The following is a 23,495-nucleotide window of genomic DNA, read 5'->3' on the forward strand; positions in this document are numbered from 1 at the left end:
TATATATATAAAGTTTTATTTATATTTTATATATATATATATGTTTTTATGTTTATTTTGTTATATATATGTTATATATATACATATGTGTGTGTGTTTATATATATGTGTATATATATATATAGTGTGTATATATATATATATGTTTATATATATATATATTGTGTGTATATATATGTTTATATACATACATATATATATTGTGTGTGTATACATATAAGTTTTTATATATATATGTTTATATACATATATATATATATATTGTGTGTGTATACATATATGTTTATATATATATTGTGTATGTATATAAGTTTATATACATATATATATATATTGTGTGTGTGTATGTGTGTGTGTGTGTGTGTGTGTGTGTGTGTATATATATATATATATGGTTTAAAATAGATATACAATATCTATTTGAAAAGTTTGCTTTTGAACTTGGACTTGGGTGGGATCCCTCCCTCCCTTGTTGGCTCCGCCCCCACCTGTGGGCCCCGCCCCCTCGGCACCTGATTGGCCCCTTCCCCCCGGGGACCGCCCCCGCCCCGCCCCTCCACCTGAGCCGGCCCCTCCCTCGCGGCTCCTCACTCGCTGCCTGCGCTGCACCTGACGCTGCCTCTGTCTCTCTGCCTCCGGAGCCTCCTTTCTCTCTCTCTGGGACCGTGGAGCGGAGCCATGGAGCCGCTGCCTCTGGCGCTGGGGCTGGCAGCCTTCCTGGGTGAGTGAGTGAGTGAGTAGAGGGGCTCTGGGGCTTTCCCAAAGTGTCTCTCGTTACAGCTCTGCATCAGTGCATCTGAGACCAACTTTTCTGGGGCTGATTGGGGCGAATGAATGGGGTGATGAAGAATCCCCATGCATGCATTTATTGACCTCTGCTGTGACTACTTCGTGCCTCACTTGACTATTGCATTGATATCTTTCCTTTACTCATTCCTTTTTGATATTCGTTTTATTTAGAGTTCTTATACAGAGAGTTGTATAAGTTTTTTGGGGTCCTTGTTGTATTGTCTATTGTACTCACACTCTTTGACGTTTTATCCTTAGGTTCTTTTTATTTAATCTTTTATATAGAGTTTCTTTTTTTATATAGAGAATTCTGCTTAGCTTTGTGGTATTTTTTATTTTTGTCTGTATATCTGTTTTGTTGTTACCTGCCTAGATCCTGGAAGGGAGAGGCAGGATATAAATAAATATTTTCTTCTTATTATTATTATTATTATTATTATCATTTATTTTGAGATCGCCCATGGGCTGATCAATAAACATTGATTGATTGATTGATTGATTCCACCTCAACGTTAGGAGGAACGTCATGAGAGTAAGGGCTGTTCAACAGTGGAACACGCTCCTTCCTGAGAGATTGTGGTGGAGTCTCCTTCCTTAGAGGTCTTTAAAGAGAGGCTGGGTGGCCATCTGTCAATGGGGATGCTTTGATGGAGAGTTCCTGCATGGCAGGATGGGGTTGGACTGGATGGCCCTTGCGGTCTCTTCCAACTCTATGATGATTCTATGTGTGCATTGCTTTCCTCTGAGGCTGAGAGAGTGTGACTTGCTCAAGGGCACCCAGTGGGTTTCCATGGCCTCCAGAACCGCAGTCCAATGCTCTTCTTCCACTGCTGCTCTGGCTCTCTTAAAATATGGGTCGGGAGTTGAACTCCCAGTGAGAAGATCACAAGGACCCGTCCTTAACCACTAGGCCAGATGTGCTGCCAGCCTGTGTACCTGTATGTGTATACTGTACTGTATATATGCGTGTGCAAATTACATCCATAAACACACATATGCATGTACAATATACATATGCATAACCTAATAAATAAGCAGACAGGCACACACTTTGTTCTTCTGCAAAAGGGATCTTGCAGCACCTTTGAGACTGAGCGAAAGCAAAAAGTTGGTAGCGTGAGCTTTTGTAGGTTTGAGGAAGGTGCTACTGATTTTCCTGACGAAGATGCTTGTGCCTTTGAATTCTACCACTTTGTTCTTACACAGTGGTTGGCTGTGTGTCATGTAGCAATGGCCAAAAGGGCCTCGGTGATTCTAAATGTCTACAGATCCTACATTTCTGCCATAGAGCCATAGCCTGATGAAAGGCAATGTGGTGTCATGGTGAAGAGTGTCGGACTTTAATGGATGGAAGAGTGGTTGATTTTGGAGTTTATCACATGGGAGGCATTTCTCTTAATTTCAAATGAAAAGAAAGTGAGGCCAGAACGCATTCACGTGAATTCGCTACTTCGCCGTATTTGCATGAATTCAAATTGCATTCGAATTGACTTCCCATTGCCCGAAAATAGCTTGCCATTGCCCGAAATTGCATGTGATCAACTCTCACGCAATTACATGAAAACCCATGATTGCGCTCGGACTGACTTCCCATTGCCCGAAATTGTGTGTGGTAGTCTATCACACAATAATGTTAAACCCCATGATTGCGTTCGGATTCCCATTGGATTATACTTCCAATTTCCCTTGTCTGATAATGTCCTTTGAAAAGGGGAAAGGAAGTGGTGGCTGGGGATGGGAGCAGGAATCTAGAGCGTCTTTAAGACTAACTGATTTATATTTTAGACTGAGTTTTCATGGACATCAATCTATTTCCTCAGATGCATAGTTTTGACACCCACAGAGTGCAGGGCACAGGAGAGAGCCTTCTTTGTGGCTGCTCCCAGGCGGTGGAATTCCCTGCTGCAAGAGATTTGTTTGGGCTCCTCTCTCTCCTTTCCTTCCAGCAGCAGGCAAAGAGCTTTTTATTCAGGCAGGCCTTTGGCTCATAATTATGTCACAGAAAGAGCTTTCCCATTTGTTTCTTTCCTTCCATTCTGTTCCTCCACATCTCCTTTTTTGGTAGCGCATGTGGCTGCTGTTGTGTGCAAGTAATTTCTGACTTATTCCTGACCCTGAGGCAAACCCATCATACAGTTTTCTTGGCAGAACTGGTCCAGAGGAGGCTTTCCCATGCCATCCTCTGAGGCTGCAAAAGTGTGACTTGCCCAAGGTCACCCAGTGGGTTTCTGTGGCTAAGGAGGGATTCGAACTCTGGTCTCCCCATGGGGGATGTTGGGCACATCACACAGACTTAACCTCAGAACACCCCATAGGCATAAGTTCACTTTAGGATTGGGCACACAGCTACGAGATGGAGCAGACGGGCAGGAAAATGCTGTCCCACTGTCTGCACGGACTGCTCCCAAGGGGAGCAAATATCCATGGGCAGACCGCATGGTGCAGCTTCAAGCCTCCCCACCATGCACATGAACCGTCACACAAACACACCACCTGCAATCTCCAATTACCTCCCACGTCCCACCCAGATGCCATTCCTTTGGATGGCCATCCCTTTGATTGGCCACACAGTCACACCTGCAATGCTCTGCCGGTAAAAGGCAATGGTGCACTCGTGTGCCAAGTGGTACATTGGCAAAGTAATGTTATGGAAGCCCCCTGTACTTGCCCCCTTCACTGCCTTCTCCCCATGCCCCCGTTAGACTGTCTATTTTGTATCTGTTGTAATTACATCCATTGGAGTTGTCATATTTCACTTTTTTGCTTTGTCAAAGCCCTGCACTGGCGCTGGGCTACTCATGTGCAGGAGTGAAGATGCGCATTTTTCATGCTCAGCCACAGTATCCCAGCTTCTTTTTGCTCCAGTGTTTATCCCTGGAGGATGTTTTGTTTTCCATCGACAACTCTCCTTCGACAAATAGGAATGGCCAAGTGCCTCATGTTGAATGGCTGTATCGATGCCAGCTCCCAGCCCCTGTATTGATGCCAGCTCCCAGCCCCTACCACCGAAGCAGTTGCCTCATTCTTTGTGGCGGTAGGGCCAGCCATGGTGCTTCAGATACGTCTTTCAGGTCATTCCGATATAAAGTTGCTGTGCTCTAGTCCCTCATATTATGCAAATTTTGAATTTATGCATGTTATTAATTTACATTGTAATACAAATTTGACACATTAATCGTTGGACTTTTTCTACCATTATGTTTCAACGCCAGTACCAAGCTAAGAGCTCTTATTCCTTCTCCCCCCGAAATAGCTGGCGTAAAGAGAGGGAGGCTTTCAAGCAACCCCAGAGAATAATAGGACTCCCTTTGCTCTCTTGAGGCTGTTTGGAAGCAAAGTTCCACCATACTGCCTAGTTCAAGGTTCAAGCTGCCAACACAATTAATACACAACACAGTGCCGTCTCTGATCACCTTCCTCTCTTTCCTGCCTTCTGGATCTGTTGGAGGAAGCGGAGAGGGAATGGAAGAAGAAGGTGGCAATGCTGCCCATGTGCAGTAGCAACCAGAGCCTGCAGGGCAGAATGAGGCCCCCACCAACGTCAGTCTTCCTGCACATTTTCCTGATTTATCGCAACTATCACATTTTAATCTATCCATGCGACAAAGGAGAAATCCAAGATTTACTACTTCAGCTGACCCAGCCAAGAATTTTTTAGTCTCTTCAATCTGGGATTTTCCGGGTTTTCTGGGACAAATGGCAAACATTATTATCATAGGTGGCAACTGTAGATAATTAAAACCAATTATACCCATTTGTTAGTCTTGAGTAAGAAAACATTGTGTATAGAAAATAATGACTTTTGCTCCTGTTCATTTTTTAATATTTGGTAATAAGAGTTGGCATCTGAAAGATCAATGAGTTCTTACTGTAAACTTTCACTTTGAACTCTGAAGAAAAAGTTAAAGTTATGCACAGACTGAAGCAAATGTTTTCACATGTTAAGTCTCTCTACAGTACATGTAAAAGAGATCTAGTAGTCCTTGGTAGACCGCAAGTTAAAACATGAGTCAATAGTGTACTGCAGCAGATAAAAAACCAATGTGATTCTAGGCTGCATCAATAGAAGTATAATGTCTAGACTGAGCAAAGTATTAGTACCACTGTATTCTGCTTTGGTCAGACCTCACCTGGAATGCTGTGTCCAGTTCTGGGTGAAAGGTCTGGAAATCATGCCCTATTAGTAGTGATTTAGGGAACTGGGTATGTTTACCCTGGAAAAGAGATGGTTAAGAGGTAATATAATAGCCCTGTTTAAGTATTTAAAGGGTGTCATGTTGAGGATGGAGCATGTTTGTTTTCTGCAGCTCCAGAGAATAGGAGACGGAGCAATTAAGAAGGCCTATCTGACAAGAGCTATTCAACAGTGGAATATGCTGCCTCAAAGTGTGGTCAAGTCTACTTATTTGGAGGTTTAAGTTCTGAATCTCTTCACACGTGTAAACAGCCTTGACATATAATGCTGCTACTCCTCTCTTCTTGTTTTGCCTATTTTTCTTAAGAAGGTTATACCCATCTATTGCTTCATTCCAATCATGAGATTCATCCCACCTATTATATTGTATTTGGTTTGCTGTGCTAGGAGTTCGGGTTCATCTTGTTTGTTTCCCAATCTCTGTGCGTTAGTGTAGAAACGTTTATGACCCCATCCACTATTAAGCTGACCACTTAGGCCATCTCATAAACAAAACTTGCCCTTTCTTGTTTCTCTTCCTTTCTGTAATCTTTGCTTCGTTCCCCAGCGCTACGTGACATACAACATTTGAAGCATGTTTTGTTTGCATTTTCAGAACAGCCACTCTGTAAAGGAAGTGGAAATACCCTGATAGCTTTAAAAGGAGATGGAAATAATTACTGTAAAACATGATGCTGGCATTTTTTTGACTTTTAAAAGGAATTCCTCTCAAGGGAATGGTTGGATAGGGCTTTGTATTTATTTCCAGCTCTGATGCTATTGTAGCATTCCAAACTAAGCAGGCAGCGGAGAGGGGAGAGCAATGGAGAGATTTGAGCCTTACATATTGGCAAATCTTAGGCATGGATAAAACTGATTCCAGTGAAACACATCAGTGACCATACCTCAGAGCCACCAAAGGATGCTTTTTAGATCCTCAATGCAGATTAGGAGGAAGGAAGTAAAATGCCATATCTCTGATCAGTAACTGGAGATAAGAACCACAGGAGGCTGGTAATCAAGATTTGGGTCTATATTAAGCCCATGGGCTAGAGGCACTCCATTTCTGGCATAAATAAAGCAAGACCCTCAATGAGACAGGATTCATAAATAATAAATAATAAAACTTTAATTTATATCCCGCTTTTTGTTTCCACAATCAAAGCGGCCTACAACCTTTTAAAAAATACAATATATACAATTCCCCCCCCAATAAAAAAGGGTTAAACAATTCCATCCATTAAAATTACAGACGATAAAAATCTAAAAACAATACTACAATAATAAAATAACAGTGGGTAGAGTGTTCGCTTGTATATGACTATGGAGGGAGCGTTACATGGCCAGGATCTACTCCAGGAAGGCCTACCAGAAGAGATCCATCTTGACAGCTTTCTTGAAGCTCTCAAGGTTGGCAATTTGACGGATCTCATCCGGCAGGCCATTCCATAAAGTGGGAGCGATCGCGGATCTGGGAGGTCGCCGTCAATCTGGTCTTTGTGGACTGCAACAAATTCCTCCCAGAGGATCTGAGGGTACGGGGCGGATTGTACGGAATGTCTACCCTGGAAATAGAAGTGTAAGTTTTGCAATGGGCCTGTTTTTCTAGACCAGCAATATAATGAATACTTCTCTAGCTTCATTAACTGCTATAGGTTTTCAAGCATGTCAGAACTTTTAAAAAGAAAAATTATAGGACAGAAACCAATGAAAACATGTAGAAGGGAAAGCCAGTTATCTATGCTTATAGAACCCACCACCTCAACTATAGCGGAGGCAGAACTCAAGTCCTTGTCATGGACTGCCCTGGGCCTGACTTACAGGCACAGTCAGAGGACTCAGGCCCTGTACCAACAGGCCAAAATAAAGCTGCTTCAGGTCACTTTGGAGGTATGCTGTTTAAATGATGCAAGTGTCCTAAGAGTCCAGAAGCCACGCCAAAGCTGCATTCTTTTGTTTAGGACTGGAGTGTGGCTTTGGCACGGCTTCCAGACTCTTAGGACACATGCATCATTTAAACAGCATACCTCCAAAGTGACCCGAAGCAGCTTTATTTTGGCCTGTCTGTATGAGCCCTCAGACTCTGAAGACATGGAGAAGGCTGAGACAGGGGCTCCTATCCCATGGGGTGGATTTATTCCCTGTCTGGGCCAAAGTTGGCAGCCTTGAGGGACTTCCTAGAGAAGAACTTAAGTCATGGCTTCATCCGCCCATCCACGTCTCCTGCTGGGGCTCCCATGTTATTTGTCCGCAAGAAGTGTGGAGAACTCCAGCTATGCAGCGACTACCAGGCACTGAACAAGATTACAATCTGGAACTGATACCCGCTGCCTCTTATCCTGGAGCTTCTAGAGCGGTTGAGCCATGCATGAGTGTTTATCAAGCTAGACCTCTGAGAGGCCTGTAATCTGGTGAGGATCCAAGCCAGCGATGAATGGAAGACAGCTTTCCAGAAGAGGTATGGGCTGGGCTCTACGCGTATACTGTGATGCCCTTCGGCCTGTGCAATGTCCCTGCTGTCTTCCAGCACTTCGTCAATGATGTTTTCCGTGATTACCTGGACCGCTTCGTCATGATCTACTTAGATGACTTCTTGATCTATTCCTCCACTCCACAATTTCTACCTGTAATATTAAACCGAGTGGTTGGAATCTAGCCAGTATTAAATAATGCTAAGGATTGTACTCTGTGAGAAGGTTCAAGAACAGCAAGGCTGCTGCCAGTTTCCTAGTGCTTAACACTACTTATATTTTTAATTGAATTTACATCTCACTTTCCCCCCCAAAATGGGATTCATCTATTGATCTGTTTGCTAGATAACCAAATAACTATTCTAAGAATCTGTGTAATCCAAGAGAAGTATCATCTTCAATAGAGATTCTGATTTGCTTATTCCTTATTCAGGACTGGGTCCTAGTACCTCTAAAATCTAACCACTGAACCTTGATGTATCAAACATTTTTCCAAAAGTCTCTCACATGGCATCTGTCTCCACCTCTAAGTGCAAACAGCTGCTGCTGGATCAGTGTTCAACATCTCACAGTCTGGTGTTGACTTTGCTGTCAATGGATAAGTGAATTGTGCAGTTCCACTCATCATCACTTGTTTCTTCTGCTCTGTTTGCTTTGAAGCCTACTGTAACATACTTTGTGATGATAAGATTTCAGTTCTCCGTTGCCTTGATCATCTTGCTATATGTGCAGCTTCTACAGTCAGACTTCACTGCTTTCTGTATTACTAGGCTTTGTTCAGTCTAATCCATGTCAAAGACAGTGGGGGAGTAATATATGCTGCATCCTTTTCCCCTCAGTCTTCACTGGATTGAAGCAAATTTATAGGGACAAAAAGATTTAAAGGAAATGCTTTGTTACTTACCAGTAATAGCATGATGATAGAGAATAGATGTTGACTGTTATTGTTCATAACACTTAAAAATGTTTTTTTAAAAGAAAGGGGACAAAAACTGAGGGAGCACAATTGCAAAAAAACCTGCCAAACATATGTTTTCTATTCTTGCCCCTGTCATGTTACGCTGTTATAGCACTGGAATTCCACTTTAACTGTCATGGCAACATCCCATGAAATCCTGGGGCATGTAGTTTGATGCGGTACTAGAGCTCTCTGGCTAAGGACTCTAAATACCTCTCCCTAGTCCCAGGATGCCATAGGATGGAACCATAGCAGTTAAAGTGATGGAACAATACTCCTATAATAGTATTCACTCCTCTTGCCAATCGCCTTCTACATTCAATCCCCATTGGCAATCACAACTTATTATTGTGGTTATTTTAAAATAGACTCCCCCTCTTCATTTGTCACAGTGAGAATTAAAAGCAACTCATCTGACTCCTATGTATTCCAGAAAAGCCATTTTTTCCATGAATTTCTGCTCTCTTGAGTCTAAAAGTTCCTCCTGCCCTGGGGTCGTGAGAAATGCAACAAGGGACTTTCTCAACAAGCACTGCGCTTAAGGCCAACTCATATCTGTTAATTTTATAAATAGTCCCAGCTCACAAACAATCCCCATTGCTTTATTTTCTCTCTCTCTCTCTCTCTCTCTCTCTCTCTCTCTCTCTCTCTCAGCATTGAGTCAGGAATGGGCAACTCCGATTTCTGCTAGAAAAGCTAATAACGTAGTTATCGACCCTGTTGAAATGCACATACACACAATAACCTTTAGTCTCCATCTCTGATAGACTGTTCTCCCTCCCTCTTCCTTGGAAAACTTGCAATCAAGGACACATTCATGTACCAGGAAAGATCCATCAGACTAAGATGGAAACTGAAGGGAGAGTGTGGTTCCCTTGGTTTAATTTCTGTCTCAGTTTCACATGGCATGATCATGTTAATCCCATAGAGTGAGGTCACCAAATGAAATCCTCCTTCATCCTTTAATTCCCAAATGTTTAATAGCTTATAGAGGGGAATATCTGATTGGACAACTATGGTCCAGAATTATGGTTGTGCTGTGAAATGCCAAAAGTCCAGTATTTGTGATATTATGGGAGAGTGTGTGTAGTGGGGTGGTGGTGGTAGGTTTTCAGTTTTAAAACCAACAGTGCCTCTTCTAAAATTGTCTCAGACGCAGCAGAGCAAGAAGGCTGATGGTTTTGTTTAGTACATTTTGACACTAATTAGATATTTCTCATGTCTCTTCCTCTTCACTTTTTCCACAATTATCATTTCCCCAGCCCTCTCTGCCCCTGTGTTCTTAGGATTACTTTTGCTGAGGATAAAATTAGAATGGGAGTCATTTGTGTTGCCAGATTTCGCAGCTTGGCCCTGAGACTCCAGTTTTTATGGGTCTTCTCCAGGCAGAAGACAGTTGTGCAGATTCTCTAGTTTTGAGGGACTCAGCTCTGGGCAACAGGAAAGGGCTGAGTAGTAGTTTGCTTCTGTTTGCAAGTATTCATCATTTGGTTGCTGCAATTTGCAAAGACTTTTCAAGGGGTATTAGTTATTTCCCTTTTTCCCTCCCAGTTGTTGTGGTGTCAGAGCTCACCCTCTGCTCTATTCTGCATCCACCTTCAGGCTAGAAGCAAGTTGACCAGATTAAATGTTCCTTATCCTATCTCTTCAACAGTGGTGTCACCAGGGTTGGTGTCATCCTGTGCGGTAACTCATGGTGTCGCCCCTTCATTGACCTCCTCCTGTACCATAACATACAGAATCCTTAGTGTTTTTTGTACTAATGTTACTCATAAATTGTAATTCCCATTTATCATTGAATATAATGGTAATAGTTAGGACATAAACCAGTGGCACAATGAAAATTATATTTTTAAATTACAATGTCATACACACAGCCTAAATGTATTTACGTATACACATGTTTCACATGTTTAAAGTGAGAATTTGTTAAATGTGATGTATTTAAATAATGGGGTTGTTTTTTTTTAATTAAAAAATCAGTTTGTCATTCACACCATCTCTTCAGCATTTCTGTTTCTGCCAAAAGGCAAATGTTTGAAGATGCCAGCTGCAGATGCCGGTGAAACGTCAGGAATAAGCTCTTCTAGAACATGGCCACATAGCCTGAAAATCCCACAAAAAACTATGTTTGAGGATCTGTTCTTAAGGGGTGACCTGGTACGATCCCCCCTGGAATGCCACTGCTCCTCAAGTATTTAATGCATAATGCTTAATTACATGTTCAGGGGCCATCTCTAAGTTTCAAGTTTGGACACTGAAAATTCAGGGCATGGGACAATCTTGAACTGGCAGACCTAATGGTGATGAACATGTGCTTTTCCCCACTTGTGTGCAAAGCATTTGTGATGGGGAGGAAGGCATTGCTTCTCTTCCCCTCCTCCCCACACAAATATGAATTCTTCCCCAGATATATTTTCCTTTGGTCTTTACATTTCTACCATTGCAGTAGCTTAAAAGGTCAGTTGAGCATCGAGGAATGTAGTTTAAACATACAAGAATAGAGGCAGGCAAAGTTGCTCTGACTTCTGCCTGAAATGTGTTTCTCCTTTCCTAGCCCATTTCCAGTAATGGCGCTAGGAAGGGACCAAAGTGATGGGAGTAAACTTTTCAGAGGGAGAAAATGTGCTCCTTCAGTGCATGCCCATATGTATAATTATAGTAAAGTCAGACCTTGGAAAGCTATTCTTTTATTGCAATACCCAGAGTCCTCTGGTATCTGGGAACTGTAGACCAAGCATTAACATTTCACAACTCTGAAAGAGTCCCTCTCCAATGTTCCAATGCACACACTTGTTGGAGGTTTTTTGTTGGTGTGGATTGCCTAGGATGATATTTTCCTTTCATGTACTTGGAGCAGGGAAATGAGATGATGACTGCTGTGACTAAGGGCAAGGAGTTTCTTTCCCTATGGGAAGCCCGCAAGCAGTTGTCATGGGTCTCTTATAGCTGAGTTAGCATTTTTAGACCTTGCCTTTTGATGACAGTGCATTGTTTTCTGGTTTAGAAGTGTCCTTGTATACTCTGACAGGAGGCCAGAAGGTGGTGTATCTAAGAGATAGATCCTCAGAGATGTTCTCCAAATTTACACTTTTCTGGAACTCTGAGACTTGGCACCAGCCATCTGAATGACAGGAGCATGTCCAGAGGAGGGCAACCAAAATGGTGAAGGATCTGGAAACTATGCCCTGTGAGACTTGGGGAGCTGGGGATGTTTAGCCTGGAGAAGAGATGGTTAAGAAGTGATATGATAGCCCTGTTTAAATATTTGAAGGGGTGTCATATTGAGGATGGAGCAAGCCTGTTTTCTGCTGCTTCAGAGAATAGGGCCCGGAGCAATGGATTCAAACTACAGTAGTAGACAGTAGTTTATTGAAAAGAGTATCAGGACTGGTGAAATTCAGATAAATTAGATTTTCCTGTAAACAAAGTAGTACTCCTGATATTGTTAGAACTTCAACCCCCAGAAATATTGGCTAGCATGGCTAGTGGTTAGGAATTTTTGAGACATGTAGTCCAGCATATCTAGCACTAAAGCTTTAGAACCATTACTTAAATGGAGAAAGACGACTCTGGCCCTCCTGATATTGTTACACTTCAGCTCCCATCACCTTTCATGTTTGGCAATGTTGCATAAGCAGTCCAACAACATACAGAGAGCTACAACTGCCCAGCCCTGGCTTAACTTGTCAACAGGGGCAACTGGTGATGGATTTTTCCTTACTTAGGAAAGCCAGTGCAAAGTCTGTCCCAGCCAGTTCACACTTAGGATGTATGAACAAGACAAAATACATGCTTGAGAACAGAGCTATTGTGGCAAATGTACTTGTAAAAGAAAAATCATTAAAAAAAACACAGTTTGGGTTTTAGAGTTACCACTGGATTGGAGAGAAGAAAGGGTTCATCATCAAGATTTATCTTGAGCTACTTAGATGGTCCTGATAAGGCAGTGTCCATTTGGGGGCTTAGTTGACTTTTTCTAAAAGGCTCTTGGCCTGTCTGCTTCCTTATCATGAAGGATCAAGTGTCCAGCTGGGCTTTACCCTAAGTCACTGGAAAGACACAGTGGGAGATAAGGGTGGTCATTCAAGGCTAATGCAAGACTAATGTGTTCTTAGTTTTTATGTCAGGCAAGAAGTGGCATCAGGACAGCAACCTGTTCCTCTTTCCAGAGGAGAGGTATGTCAGTAACACGCTATCTGAAAAACCAAATCAAACCAGCAAGATGGAGACTGGAAGTATGTCCCGATGTTATAGCAATAGCTTGGTCATGTTACTGTTTAGGATTACAACTCCCAGAATGTCCTAGGCAGTGGAGGATTCAGGAAGTTATAGTCCCAAAGAATAATAATTCTTATGTTTAATCATATCCCACTTTTCCTCCAAAATTGGGACACAAACTGGCTTGCAAATTGAAACAGGTTCTTGTTGACTTCTGTTACCAAACCATTCAATTAACCTCATATGCTTGTTTTCACTGTAGTTATATGTGGCTTGTTAGATATTGAGGGCAAGCAAGTAATTCAGAGTCTGAATCCAAATAAAGGTTTGTCTTGCTTTTGAGTTAACTAAACACCACACCACACACACACAGAAAAACTGAAAATTGGCCCCATGTACTTTTTTTAGTGACAGATGGAGCACAGCTGATCCCATCCTCCTTATCTGAGCCAGGTGCTTAAAGATCTCACATCTGGACTAGGCTGCCCTGTTCCCTGGGATGGCAAATATACTGGCTCCTTGCCATCAGTTTACTGGAGACTTATAGGCAGGTAAGAGTTTATCTCTGGCTGTGCTTCTGTGTTTATATATTTTAAATGAATTCTTATTCAGTGCATGCTTTCCTTTATTTAGAACCTCCCCTTGCCTCCAAATGGGACTCAGGGTGACTTACAAACAGCTGAAAATGACAATAAAAACACAGTGTTAAAACCATATCATAGTTGAAATTAAAACAGTATGAAATTAACAACATAATTAAAATCATTTAAAACCAACTCTATAAAACTCTATAAAAAGCTCTTCTCTAATTAATAATCAGTTACCAAATGTTTACTGGAAGAGAAAGGTTTTCACTTGCACATCCTAACTTCCCTAGAAAGAGAGTTCCAAAGTACAGAGCAGCCACAGAGAAGGTCCTTTCCAGCTTTCCTTGTGCTTGGTTTGCCTGTGAAGGTAGTGGGATAAAGAAAAGTTCCTCCCCTGAAGATCTTGAAGCTCAAGCAGGCTCATATCGTATATCTCAAGTACAATCCTTGAAACAGTTTGGACCTTATTTAATTGATAGACACATATCCTCTGACACTTGGGGATTTGTTTGGAACACAGTTCTTCTCATACAGTGAAATACTACCCAGGTCCAAACACTTGCCCTCCATGCATCCATTACACCTGGTGAAGATTCAAACTTTCTCTTGCTTGGTACCCTTTAGAATTTGTTGGATCACAGTTTGTTGGCCGTTGGCTGATAAGGCCATTGATGATGATGATGATGATGATGATTATTATTATTATTATTATTTTATATAATAAAATAATATTCCAGATGGATTGATTTGATTTTCCAGATTGGGCTGCACTGGTAAGAAGTAAATTAAAAATGGTAGTGTCCCCAGGTGTTTCTACAACTGCAGAAATCTGGAAAAACATGCAGCTCTGCTCTGAAAAATCATACTTAACTAGGCTGATCTTTTAACATCTCCCTTTGTTGATTCATATGCTCCTCCGAGTAGACCCTGCAGGCTCCAGTCTGAGAACTCAATAACTCATGTAAGAACGTAAGTAGGATCCAAGTTGCATGTGATGGTTAAATGTCTCTTTGTACTCACCAACTCCTAGAATTGCCAGGGCCAGTCATGGTTTCCTGTGGCCAAAATCTAAGCTACTTAAAGCTGTCCAACTCTCTTGGACACTAAAGCTGAACTGTGTTACCTTACAGATTATGGCGTTTGAAAGTTTAGATGCTAGGAAAGAAAATTGTGTCTGGCAGGGCCAACTTCTGGTGAAAGAGTGCCTGGGGCCAGCTAGAGGGCTGCCCTATATATGTCAGATGTCGGATCAAACACTTGTGTCAGCTTGACCTTCATCAGCAAAGAAGGCCCTATTCTGAATCTCCCTGAAGGCTTGCCAGGTGACGCAGCCAGTAAGACTGAAGATGGCTGCTGTGTTCAACATTTGTATAGACCCTTGGGTTCACACCATTTGAGAAAATGGTAAGAGGTTTGATATCAGGTTTTGTGTCATGTGCCTTCTCAAAGGTAAAATGCAAACTGCCCATCATTTGTGGTCCCGCAATGAATGAATGAATGAATGAATGAATGAATTGGTTTGTTTGTTTGTTTTCCTCCCATTCATGACCACTACCACCACCTCAGTCCCCCTGGTTTTACAAGTATTTTTTAAAATAAAAGACAGTTGAGGCAGGGGAGAACCACCTTAATTTCCAGGGCCTTTTAAACATGTTTAAAGAATGCTTAACAATTTAGCCACCTACCTTCGCCTACAGCAATACAGCTGGCTCTCCACATTTGCGGCTTTGACATTTCCGGATTTGATTATTTGCGGTTTTAATTAAGATGTTGTCTCTAGGAATCTCTAAGTCCCCCAGCGCAATTCTGCTGGAAGTGGACTATAGAGGAATGTTACAGGAATGGTCAACATACAACTTATGGTCTGCTGCTGTTATCACCATTACAGTCGAATCATACTGGATGAGGTCCTTCAGATAAACTAGACTTCTTAGCAATTCTGGCTTCCTCTCTGTGTGAACAGACTCGTTCTTGTTGAGCTTGTTTGCTGCTACTCTTTTAAAAAAAAAATGGCTCTTGAATCAATAGTGAGTACTTCCTTTTGTTATTCAGTCTTTTGACAATTTATTAGCTCTCTTGTGTGTCCCTGACTACCTAGTATTAGGTAAGAGGAGAAATTTCCCCTCCCCTTTCAGTGTGATTTATCTGGGCATCAAGCTTCTGAAGGATACGGTTTCAATCACTTGGCACAACAGTAACAAAAGCACCTGTCACAGGTAATGAGCCAAGAAAGGGAGAAAGTGGGCAGGAGGGCTCTATTGGTGGCAAAACCGAACCTGCTTTTTTGCATCATTCACTTGCCTTTTGTATTCTTCTTTCACGCTGTATATAACTAACAGGTTGTGACTGCACCATCATGTGTTCATTACTCTCTTGGCTCAAACTCTGGACATATTTTTTCTTGTATGAGCACATATGTAGTAGATTAATTTTTTTAAAGAGCCGATTAAAACATTAGCCATCTAACCGTTCAAAATCTGCTAAATCTTCAGCAGATGCCAAGTCACAAGGGCTGTAATGGGATCTCCGTAGAAGGATGATGGGAAGAGGGTGGCATGATAAGAAGGATAGTAGTGTTATTTGTATGCTTGTATGTATGTATGTATGTATGTATGTATAAATAAATAAATAAATAAATAAATAAAACTTATTTTTATCCCGCCCTTCTGCGCAACGCAATTGGGGCAGCTTACAACATTAAAAGTACATTCCGTAACATAACCCCCAAACCCACCCACCCCTTGAAATGCAATTAAACCATTTATAATTTAAAACATACTTAAAACAATAACAATAATAACTAATAAACAGTAACTGTAGGCAGATCAGGGGTCAATGAATTAAGTTTTCTTTTGGTGGCCAGTCACCTATTCAGGAAAGGCCTGCCGGAAGAGATCCGTCTTAACAACTTTCTTAAAGCTGTTTAAGGTGGTAATACGGCGGATCTCATCCGGCAGGCCTTTCCATAATCTGGGAGTGATAGCCAAAAAGGTCTTCTGGGTGGTTGGAGACAGCCTAGTTTTGAAAGGTTGCAGCAAATTCCTCTCAGAGGACCTAAGTGTGTGGGGTGCATTAATCATAGAATTGTAGAGTTGGAAGATACCACAAGGGTATCTTTGGCCATTCAGTCCAACCTCCTTATCCTTATTACTCACAGTCCTGTTGTTTTCTCCCAAACACATAGTCTTCTGGGAGAACGTAATCCAATGTGCCAGGTGAATGCTGTGCCCAGCCAGAGCTCCCCTGCCCACGGAGCCAGGAAGGAAGCCCTTGATAAGTCTTCTGTTCAAATCAGAGGTGGGCAAGTCCAAATCTTTTTGGACTGCAATTCCCATCTCCTGTAGTCAGCATAGCAAATGCTGAGGGTTTATAGGAGTTGCAGCCTAGTAACATTTAGAGGCCTTTAAGTTTCCCATCCCTGATTTAAATGATGGTAATTCATTTCTAAATTTGCATCTTTAATCAGAGCATCCATATGTTATATCTGTCTCCGACTGTCTTCTTTGCTAGTGATCCAGGAGTCGCTACTCTAAATGCAGCATTTGCAACCAATTACTCAGCAGTCAGAAATCTCAGGGAGGTTTGCATGTGGTCAGGCTGCTGCATGAAGAAGGTGAGAGGTGTCCTCGCTTATCCTTGCAGCTCCATGCTGGCATTGCCAATTTAGTCATGAAAATTGGGCCCACTGAGTTGGGGTTTATACCTGCAGGTCGAGTGACTCACATACTCTCTGCATATACATCTCCACACACTCACACTTATCTTAAGGAACGTTTTTGCAAGGAGAGAGGTGACTAGTTCTGAGACGCTATGGAAATGATGAAGATTGAATCCCTGAACGGACTGAATTTAATCCTGCTGAACAGATCAAACCCATCATTTGTGTACTTGGTGGAGGGGGTGAGGGTGGACGGGGGGATGCAAATCCCTGAATTTAGGTCATTGATTCCAGCCTGTAGAAAGACAAAATTACATTTAAAAAAAAAAGAAGTCCTTGTCCTCAGACTTCTCATCTTTCTCCTTGCATAATCACAGCACGCCAGCAAGCAATGATAGTGGGAGCTTGATAGGCTCATCCCTGCCATTGGGTTCTCTAAGTAAGGATGCTCAAATCTGTCAGTTTCACTTCTCCCACATTTGATTTTTGCAAATTTTGGTAAATTCAGGTTTTAAATTTTTGGGGGTAAATTTAGATTTAAAAAAACCCCAAGTTGATGTGAAATTTTCACCCACCCCAACTCTAAAATTGAGGAGATAAAAAGGCTAATGACTTAAGCCATCCCAGAAATACTTGCTTCCTTTTTAAGTATAAAAGCACAGCTTCGGTGGAGGCAACACTGGGGCCCTTTCACACTTCATAGTTACAGCACTATGATTCCCCTTTAACTGCTGTGACAACATCCTGTGGACTTGGGGGATTTGCTGTTTAGAATTATAGAATTTTCAGTTACGAATCTCTAAGGTCTCACCCAACTACAAGAACCAGACTTCCATAGAGATTTGGGAGTTAGAAGTGGAATTTGCTGCTCTAGGTGTATAGTGTTGAAAGCATTCCAGGGCTGACAGAATGAGGTGATGGCCTGAAATGGCACATGCTGGTTGGGAACACCAAGGTGCTGGAAGAGGGCATGTCTGTACCGATTTGGCATGGACAGCCTTTATTAATCCTCTGGCATCCCTTTTTTTCAGCCACTTTTAAAATGTCCCCCTCCCACTTTCCCCCTTGGTTCTTGGCTTACTTCATTTGCTGCAAAATGAGAACAAAGTGCAGAAGTAGTTTCTACTCAGTTAACTCAGGAGAAGGGAGAGGAAGGAGTGGGCAGAATTTTGCAAACTCTGGCAAAAGCAAATGGATGTAGCCTTTTGTAGCTTGTCTGTTCCTCCTCATTAATATTTTTTTTTTCATTTTGACCACACTCTGGTATTTCTTCCACACACATGTCCTGGTTTTCATGCGTGAAGTGTTCGAGGGTGTGAGAGGGCACATTTTGCAGCTCCTTCAGGCCCGCTTTTACTCAGGGCATTATCGGGCAACATCTCACTTGTGTAATGGCAAGTCCAGATCAAATATGTCTCAGTGAGGATTTCCATAGTCTGTATACATTTTAGTGAACCCAGCTTCAGTGCTGTTTCACATTAGCAGTGGATTTACACATGGATGTGGCTTGACCACTTCTACTATGGGCCTCCCGAGACACCTTGTATCCATGGACTATAGCCAAGAGTCATATCTGAAGAAGGCCCATCTTTACTGTAATTAAACCAGGGAGCAGATGCTTCCGGGGCAGTGAGGTGTTGTATTGGTTGTTCCTACTACTTTCTTTGACACGTCCTGGAACAACTAGCTGGTACAGGTGTGTACTCACACAAATTCCTGTACTACCAGCTTGGCATTTTAGTGTGGGAAAAGTCAGTGTTTACTGAGTCTGTTGGTAACTCTTAGTTACAAGTACATAGGCTACTAATCCTAAATACATGTAAATGAAAGAATTACAAGTTATCCTCTCTCTTCTGTTTCCCTGTGCCAAATTGTACCTTGATTACAGTTTTTCTGTAAATCCCTGAGGATAGAGACTTTTTGTAATTGGATTTTATAAATGGTCAAGCATATACTGATAAAACTAGTATATAAATTAGTGATGACATTAAGGTAGAGCCCCATTCAATAGAATGAGCATGAAGGCCCCCTCTCTCCCAAACATAACAGGAGAATTAGGTACCCCATTTTGAAGTGACAAAAATATACATTACTATCTCAAGTGTGGTGGTATTAAGATCATTACATCTAGAGTCTAAAATCACCTTATTGTGCTACCAATTAAAACAAATATCAGGCAATCCTAGGTATAATGGACCAATGTCTGACAAGTTACAGAGCATGGAAAAGCTACTTTTTAAACTACAACTCACAGAATTTCATATCTAGCATGGCCATGCTGGCTGGAGGTCTCTGGGAGTCATTATGCCCTAAGTTTTTCTTTTTCTTTATCAAGTTGTAGAAAATATACACCTCCATTTTGTGCAAATACACAACGATTCTCTTTTCTGAAACCTGGGAGGTGCATGAGAAGAGTCTCTGTGATTTTTGTGATGTGGATTGCTTCAGGCACATTTTGTTGCAAGATGTCATCTGTGCCATCTGAGCAATGAGGACTGTGTGAGAGCAAGAAACAATGCATTTGGACAAGAACCAGATGTGCAGCTGCATTTATGGCATTTGCCTGGGATATATACACCAAGTGTATGAAGCTGGCTTTCCCCAAGGCATTTTTAAAAAGAAGAAGCTGGTTATCAAGATATAACTTGCACAAAGATGGATGAGAATTCTGATTCACTTAGATTTTTATGAGAATGTATTCAAACTTGCAGAGTGTTTTTGGAAGGGATAGAATTGGAGGTGTTGGTTTGTTGCATGTAGCTTTATATTTGGGACAGAACGACTTTAGGACTGAACAAAACCAAACATGGGAGAAAGTGAAACAAACTATTTCCCCCATGCCTTAACCAGAGTTCTCAGGGCTTTTCTTCAAACACAAGACCCTTCCTTCCACCCTCCTTCCCTTCAAATCCCCTTAATGGGATTGGGAAATAAATGGACAAACACCAATCACACCTCGGGGTGTAAATGGGATTAGGTGATTAACCCTCTGCCAGCGGGCAAGACTCATCCTAACACAGTTGATCTCCAGAATTGTGTTTCCTTTCTCTGCTACCAAGATGTTAGCAAAGGACACGGAAGATACAATGGGCTAAACATGTCTGTAAATGAGAGACAGTTTGCACTCCTTTCTTCTCTTTTGTGACTTTCAAAGAAACATCTTTAATGTAATTTATAATATAAAGCTCTTAAAATAGCCGATCCCCTTGTTGCCGCTTCCTCCTGTTGGACAATGAAATTGTCTTCCAGAGAAGTGAGGAATTTGCTAGACCTTAAGGTTTTGGCTGAGTTTGACTTTCAGCAAATACCAGGATAGTTGAAGTCATCCATCACTATTACATTTTTTTTTTTTTTTTGGTGGTCTCTGCGAATCATACAAATGGATCCTACTGCGCCTGCGCAGTTTAGCTCGGAAATATAGAGGTCTTTAAACAGAGGCTGGATGGACATCTGTCAGGGATGTTTTGATTTAGATTTCCTGCATGGCAGGGGGTTGGACTGGATGGCCCTTGCGGTCTCTTCCAACTCTATGATTCTATGACTTCTGGAATCACTGGGTAAAGTTTACTTTGCAACTTTTTGGTGGTATCTCTGCCCATGCTATATAAATCCCCTGCACGGGCACCTCTGGCCAAGTAACATCAGAGTATGGTCAAGTTGCAAAAGCTATATGTGAAAAAGAACACAAAAGTTAGGAGAGGCAGCAGTTTGATTTTGCCTGAATAGACAGAAAAGAGCAAGATTCTGTCCTCTCCCTTCTGAGTTAGTTGATTGTAAACCACTTTTGTACTTTGAACTCACTTTGTAGCAATGGAAGTAAGCTGAGGACAAAGATGGGAAGCGTGTGGAGGAGAGAGAAACTGGGACATTTTAAGAGTAGCTGAAAAAGACAGCCCTTGAGACTGCCCTTGTCAAATTGGGACAGTTGGTGGGTAAGATGCTAGGGGCCCATGTGTACTATCCCTCCATTCCATGGAATTGATTGCAACCAGGGCTTGGAAGTTAATTTTTTAATGTTTTATGTTACTTGTTTGGACTGCAGCTTCCAGAATCCCCAGCCAGATTCTACCCGGAATCTGATTGCTGTAGTCCAAACAAGTTAATTATACAGTACCTGGGAAAATGCAATAAACTTTTCCTCTGAATATTCATTCCTTCCACACTAATACAAGACAAGGGTCCATATTTTAACCCATCCCAGGGAAGAAATTTCAGTTTACATTATTTTAACCAGATCTATAAACTTCCAGTGACAACTAGAATGAGAAACCCATGTAGCATTAGAACTGTGCTTTCAAAACAACGTGCATCAAAAACAAATAAATTCCTCATCAGTGTTAGCTTGTCTGCTTTTAAAGCTTGCTTGGGAGCAGGGAACTATTTTTCCCTCTTGTATGAGATGGGAATGTCTTTTTGCAGAGCGTGGAGAAAGGTGTGGAAAGTATTCTATATTCTGTATTCTGTAATCAGAATAAATTATGGAAATGAAACTGCTCATAGATTTGTAAATTTGTATAACTACATTTCGGATTGCAAAAGAATCACATAGCAAGGAAGGGGCAAGGAAAATCTGAGGAAGCATACCAAGTATATGAAAGCATACGCTACAACTTTTTTTGTACATTTAGATCCCTTTGCATACTGATATTCCACTCATATGGCTATGGCTCTGAATTATACATTCACGATTGCTTGGTCTGCATTTTTATATCTCTCTTTCAGTTTAATTAGATGAATGACTGGAAGTAGGTGGCAGGAGACCATAAAATACAATATATGCATGCGGTTTGGCACTGGGCAGGGCAGGAGATTCTGGTTATGGAGATAACTGAACTCAGCATCTCTGTTAAATCCCTAGCAGATTTGTGAGTTCATTTAATTCAGGGACGGGGAATGTGCAATCTCCAGATGTTTTGAGGAGGACATAGAAAACAGCCTTCTCAGTGGCTGCTCCCAGGCTGTGGAACTGCTTTCCATGGGAAGCAAGCTAGGACTCCTCTGTCTTCTTTTTCCGCCATCAGGCAAAAAAGACATTTCCATTTAGGCAGTCCTTTGGCTCTTTACTCATGTGGCAGAAGTCTTCCAATGTGGTGTGGTACACATTTATGTTTGTTATGTCTTAAATTGTTTAAGCACTATGGTTTTAATAGAACTACTTGGTGTGTGTGTTTTTTTAAGCTTTTGTATAGTAAGATGTTGGCCATATTTTGTTATTTATTTATTGGGGAACTGTGTCAGGAAATTAATTAAATAAACAAACAAACAAACAATAGGACTGCAGAGCTCATGCTTATACAATATTTGCAATATTTAGAGGGACATACATTCCCCATTCCAGAAATATATTGACATGGAAATTTGCTATTTATTTAGTTATAGTATTTATACCCCACTTTTGACATCACCACCCCAATTCCCTTAGACAGAGATGTCAAGCCTGTATTACTTTACTCATAATTGGAAATAGGAACACTTTTTTGTAATTTTTCTCATCCTGGACATCTGTGTTTGAGGTGTTTATGAGTGTGGACATAATTCTTGGCTCTCCTTTTCTTCAAGACAGTATGGCATCAGGAAGTGGCTGTGAAGCACTTAGACGTTTGAAAAGGCTTCTCTGAATGAAATGTCAAACTTGGCCTTCCTTGTGTACTCATAGCTTTAATGGTATGTCAGACACTGCCAAGAATATAGGAGTGTCCCTGAGATGGACACTTCCGGTTTATGAGCCGAGTATCCGGTCCCACCCAATAATAATTATGAAAGGAGCCCAGTTACAAAAACCAGATCTCCCAGTGCCATGCTGCCACCGGTGATTATAACAAAATATTTCCTGATTTGGACAGTTAGCCAAACCTGCCAACACATATTAAATAAAAAATATAAAATGTGAGAGATTAGGTAAAGTGGTAAAAAGGGAACATTCCCATTTGGACAGGGGAGTGTCAGGCTGAAAAAATTATCTCAAAGCCTCCTGAGATCAATTGTTCTCTCAATACTCGCTTGCCTTTTTGCACTGCTTACTTTCTTTTTCTTCTCTGCCTCTAGTCCTGCCTCTCTCAGTGGCCAGTTCATTGGGTTACAGAGTTGAGACAGTACGGCCTCCCTGTTCTCCCTGTTCCAAAACAAGGGAGGAAGGGGTGTTTTCCCCCTTCAAAACAGAGTTTCTAAGTTACAAAGCAGATGTCATGCTGGCCTGGGGATTCTTAGGATTGTAGGTTTGTTTGTTTTTAACTTTTAAAGCTCTGCTCCAAAAGCATATAGTCGTGCTGGCTTTCTGAGCTAACCAACTGGAGGTCAGAAAGCCAGTGTAATGATGCTGCAAAGCCACATCAGAATGACGGTCACCTCTGAATGGACATCTTCCCCTTCACACCTCCCTCTGAAATGTGGTTAGCCCAGTGGGCATGGATTTTAGGAGGTAATGGTTTTTCCAGAATGATTTCTCACTATTCATTGTTTCAGCCCAACCCCAATTAAATATTGTGGTGACCTCAACTTACTGCTTATGACAAATAATAATAAAAAATAATAATAATAGTTTTTATTTGTATCTTCCTGCCTCTCCCAATGGATCGAAGCGGGATCACAACAGAGTTAAAAAACACTTATAATATTACAATATTAGTTACAATTAAAA

General features: G+C 41.5%; 1 protein-coding gene across 2 annotated transcripts in view; it reads left to right on the top strand.

Annotated features, from left to right (window-relative positions):
• ESAM (endothelial cell adhesion molecule) overlaps positions 1–23,495 on the top strand; it is a 51,374-nt gene that overhangs the window by 3,639 nt on the left and 24,240 nt on the right. Inside the window, exon 1 of one of the 2 annotated variants that reach the window (XM_089537775.1) lies at positions 649–721. The exons of the other annotated variant lie outside the window; for it this stretch is intronic. Within the exon in view, the coding sequence (XP_089393901.1) occupies positions 679–721 (43 nt within the window). The 5' untranslated portion in view covers positions 649–678. Of the gene's footprint in view, positions 1–648; positions 722–23,495 lie in introns of those variants that run through there. 2 annotated transcript variants of the gene reach the window in all.

This window comes from Sceloporus occidentalis, unplaced genomic scaffold (assembly GCF_023333645.1).
Source record: "Sceloporus occidentalis isolate IW3139 unplaced genomic scaffold, rSceOcc1.0.p SCAF_9, whole genome shotgun sequence".
In the NCBI taxonomy this organism is placed as follows: domain Eukaryota; kingdom Metazoa; phylum Chordata; class Lepidosauria; order Squamata; family Phrynosomatidae; genus Sceloporus; species Sceloporus occidentalis.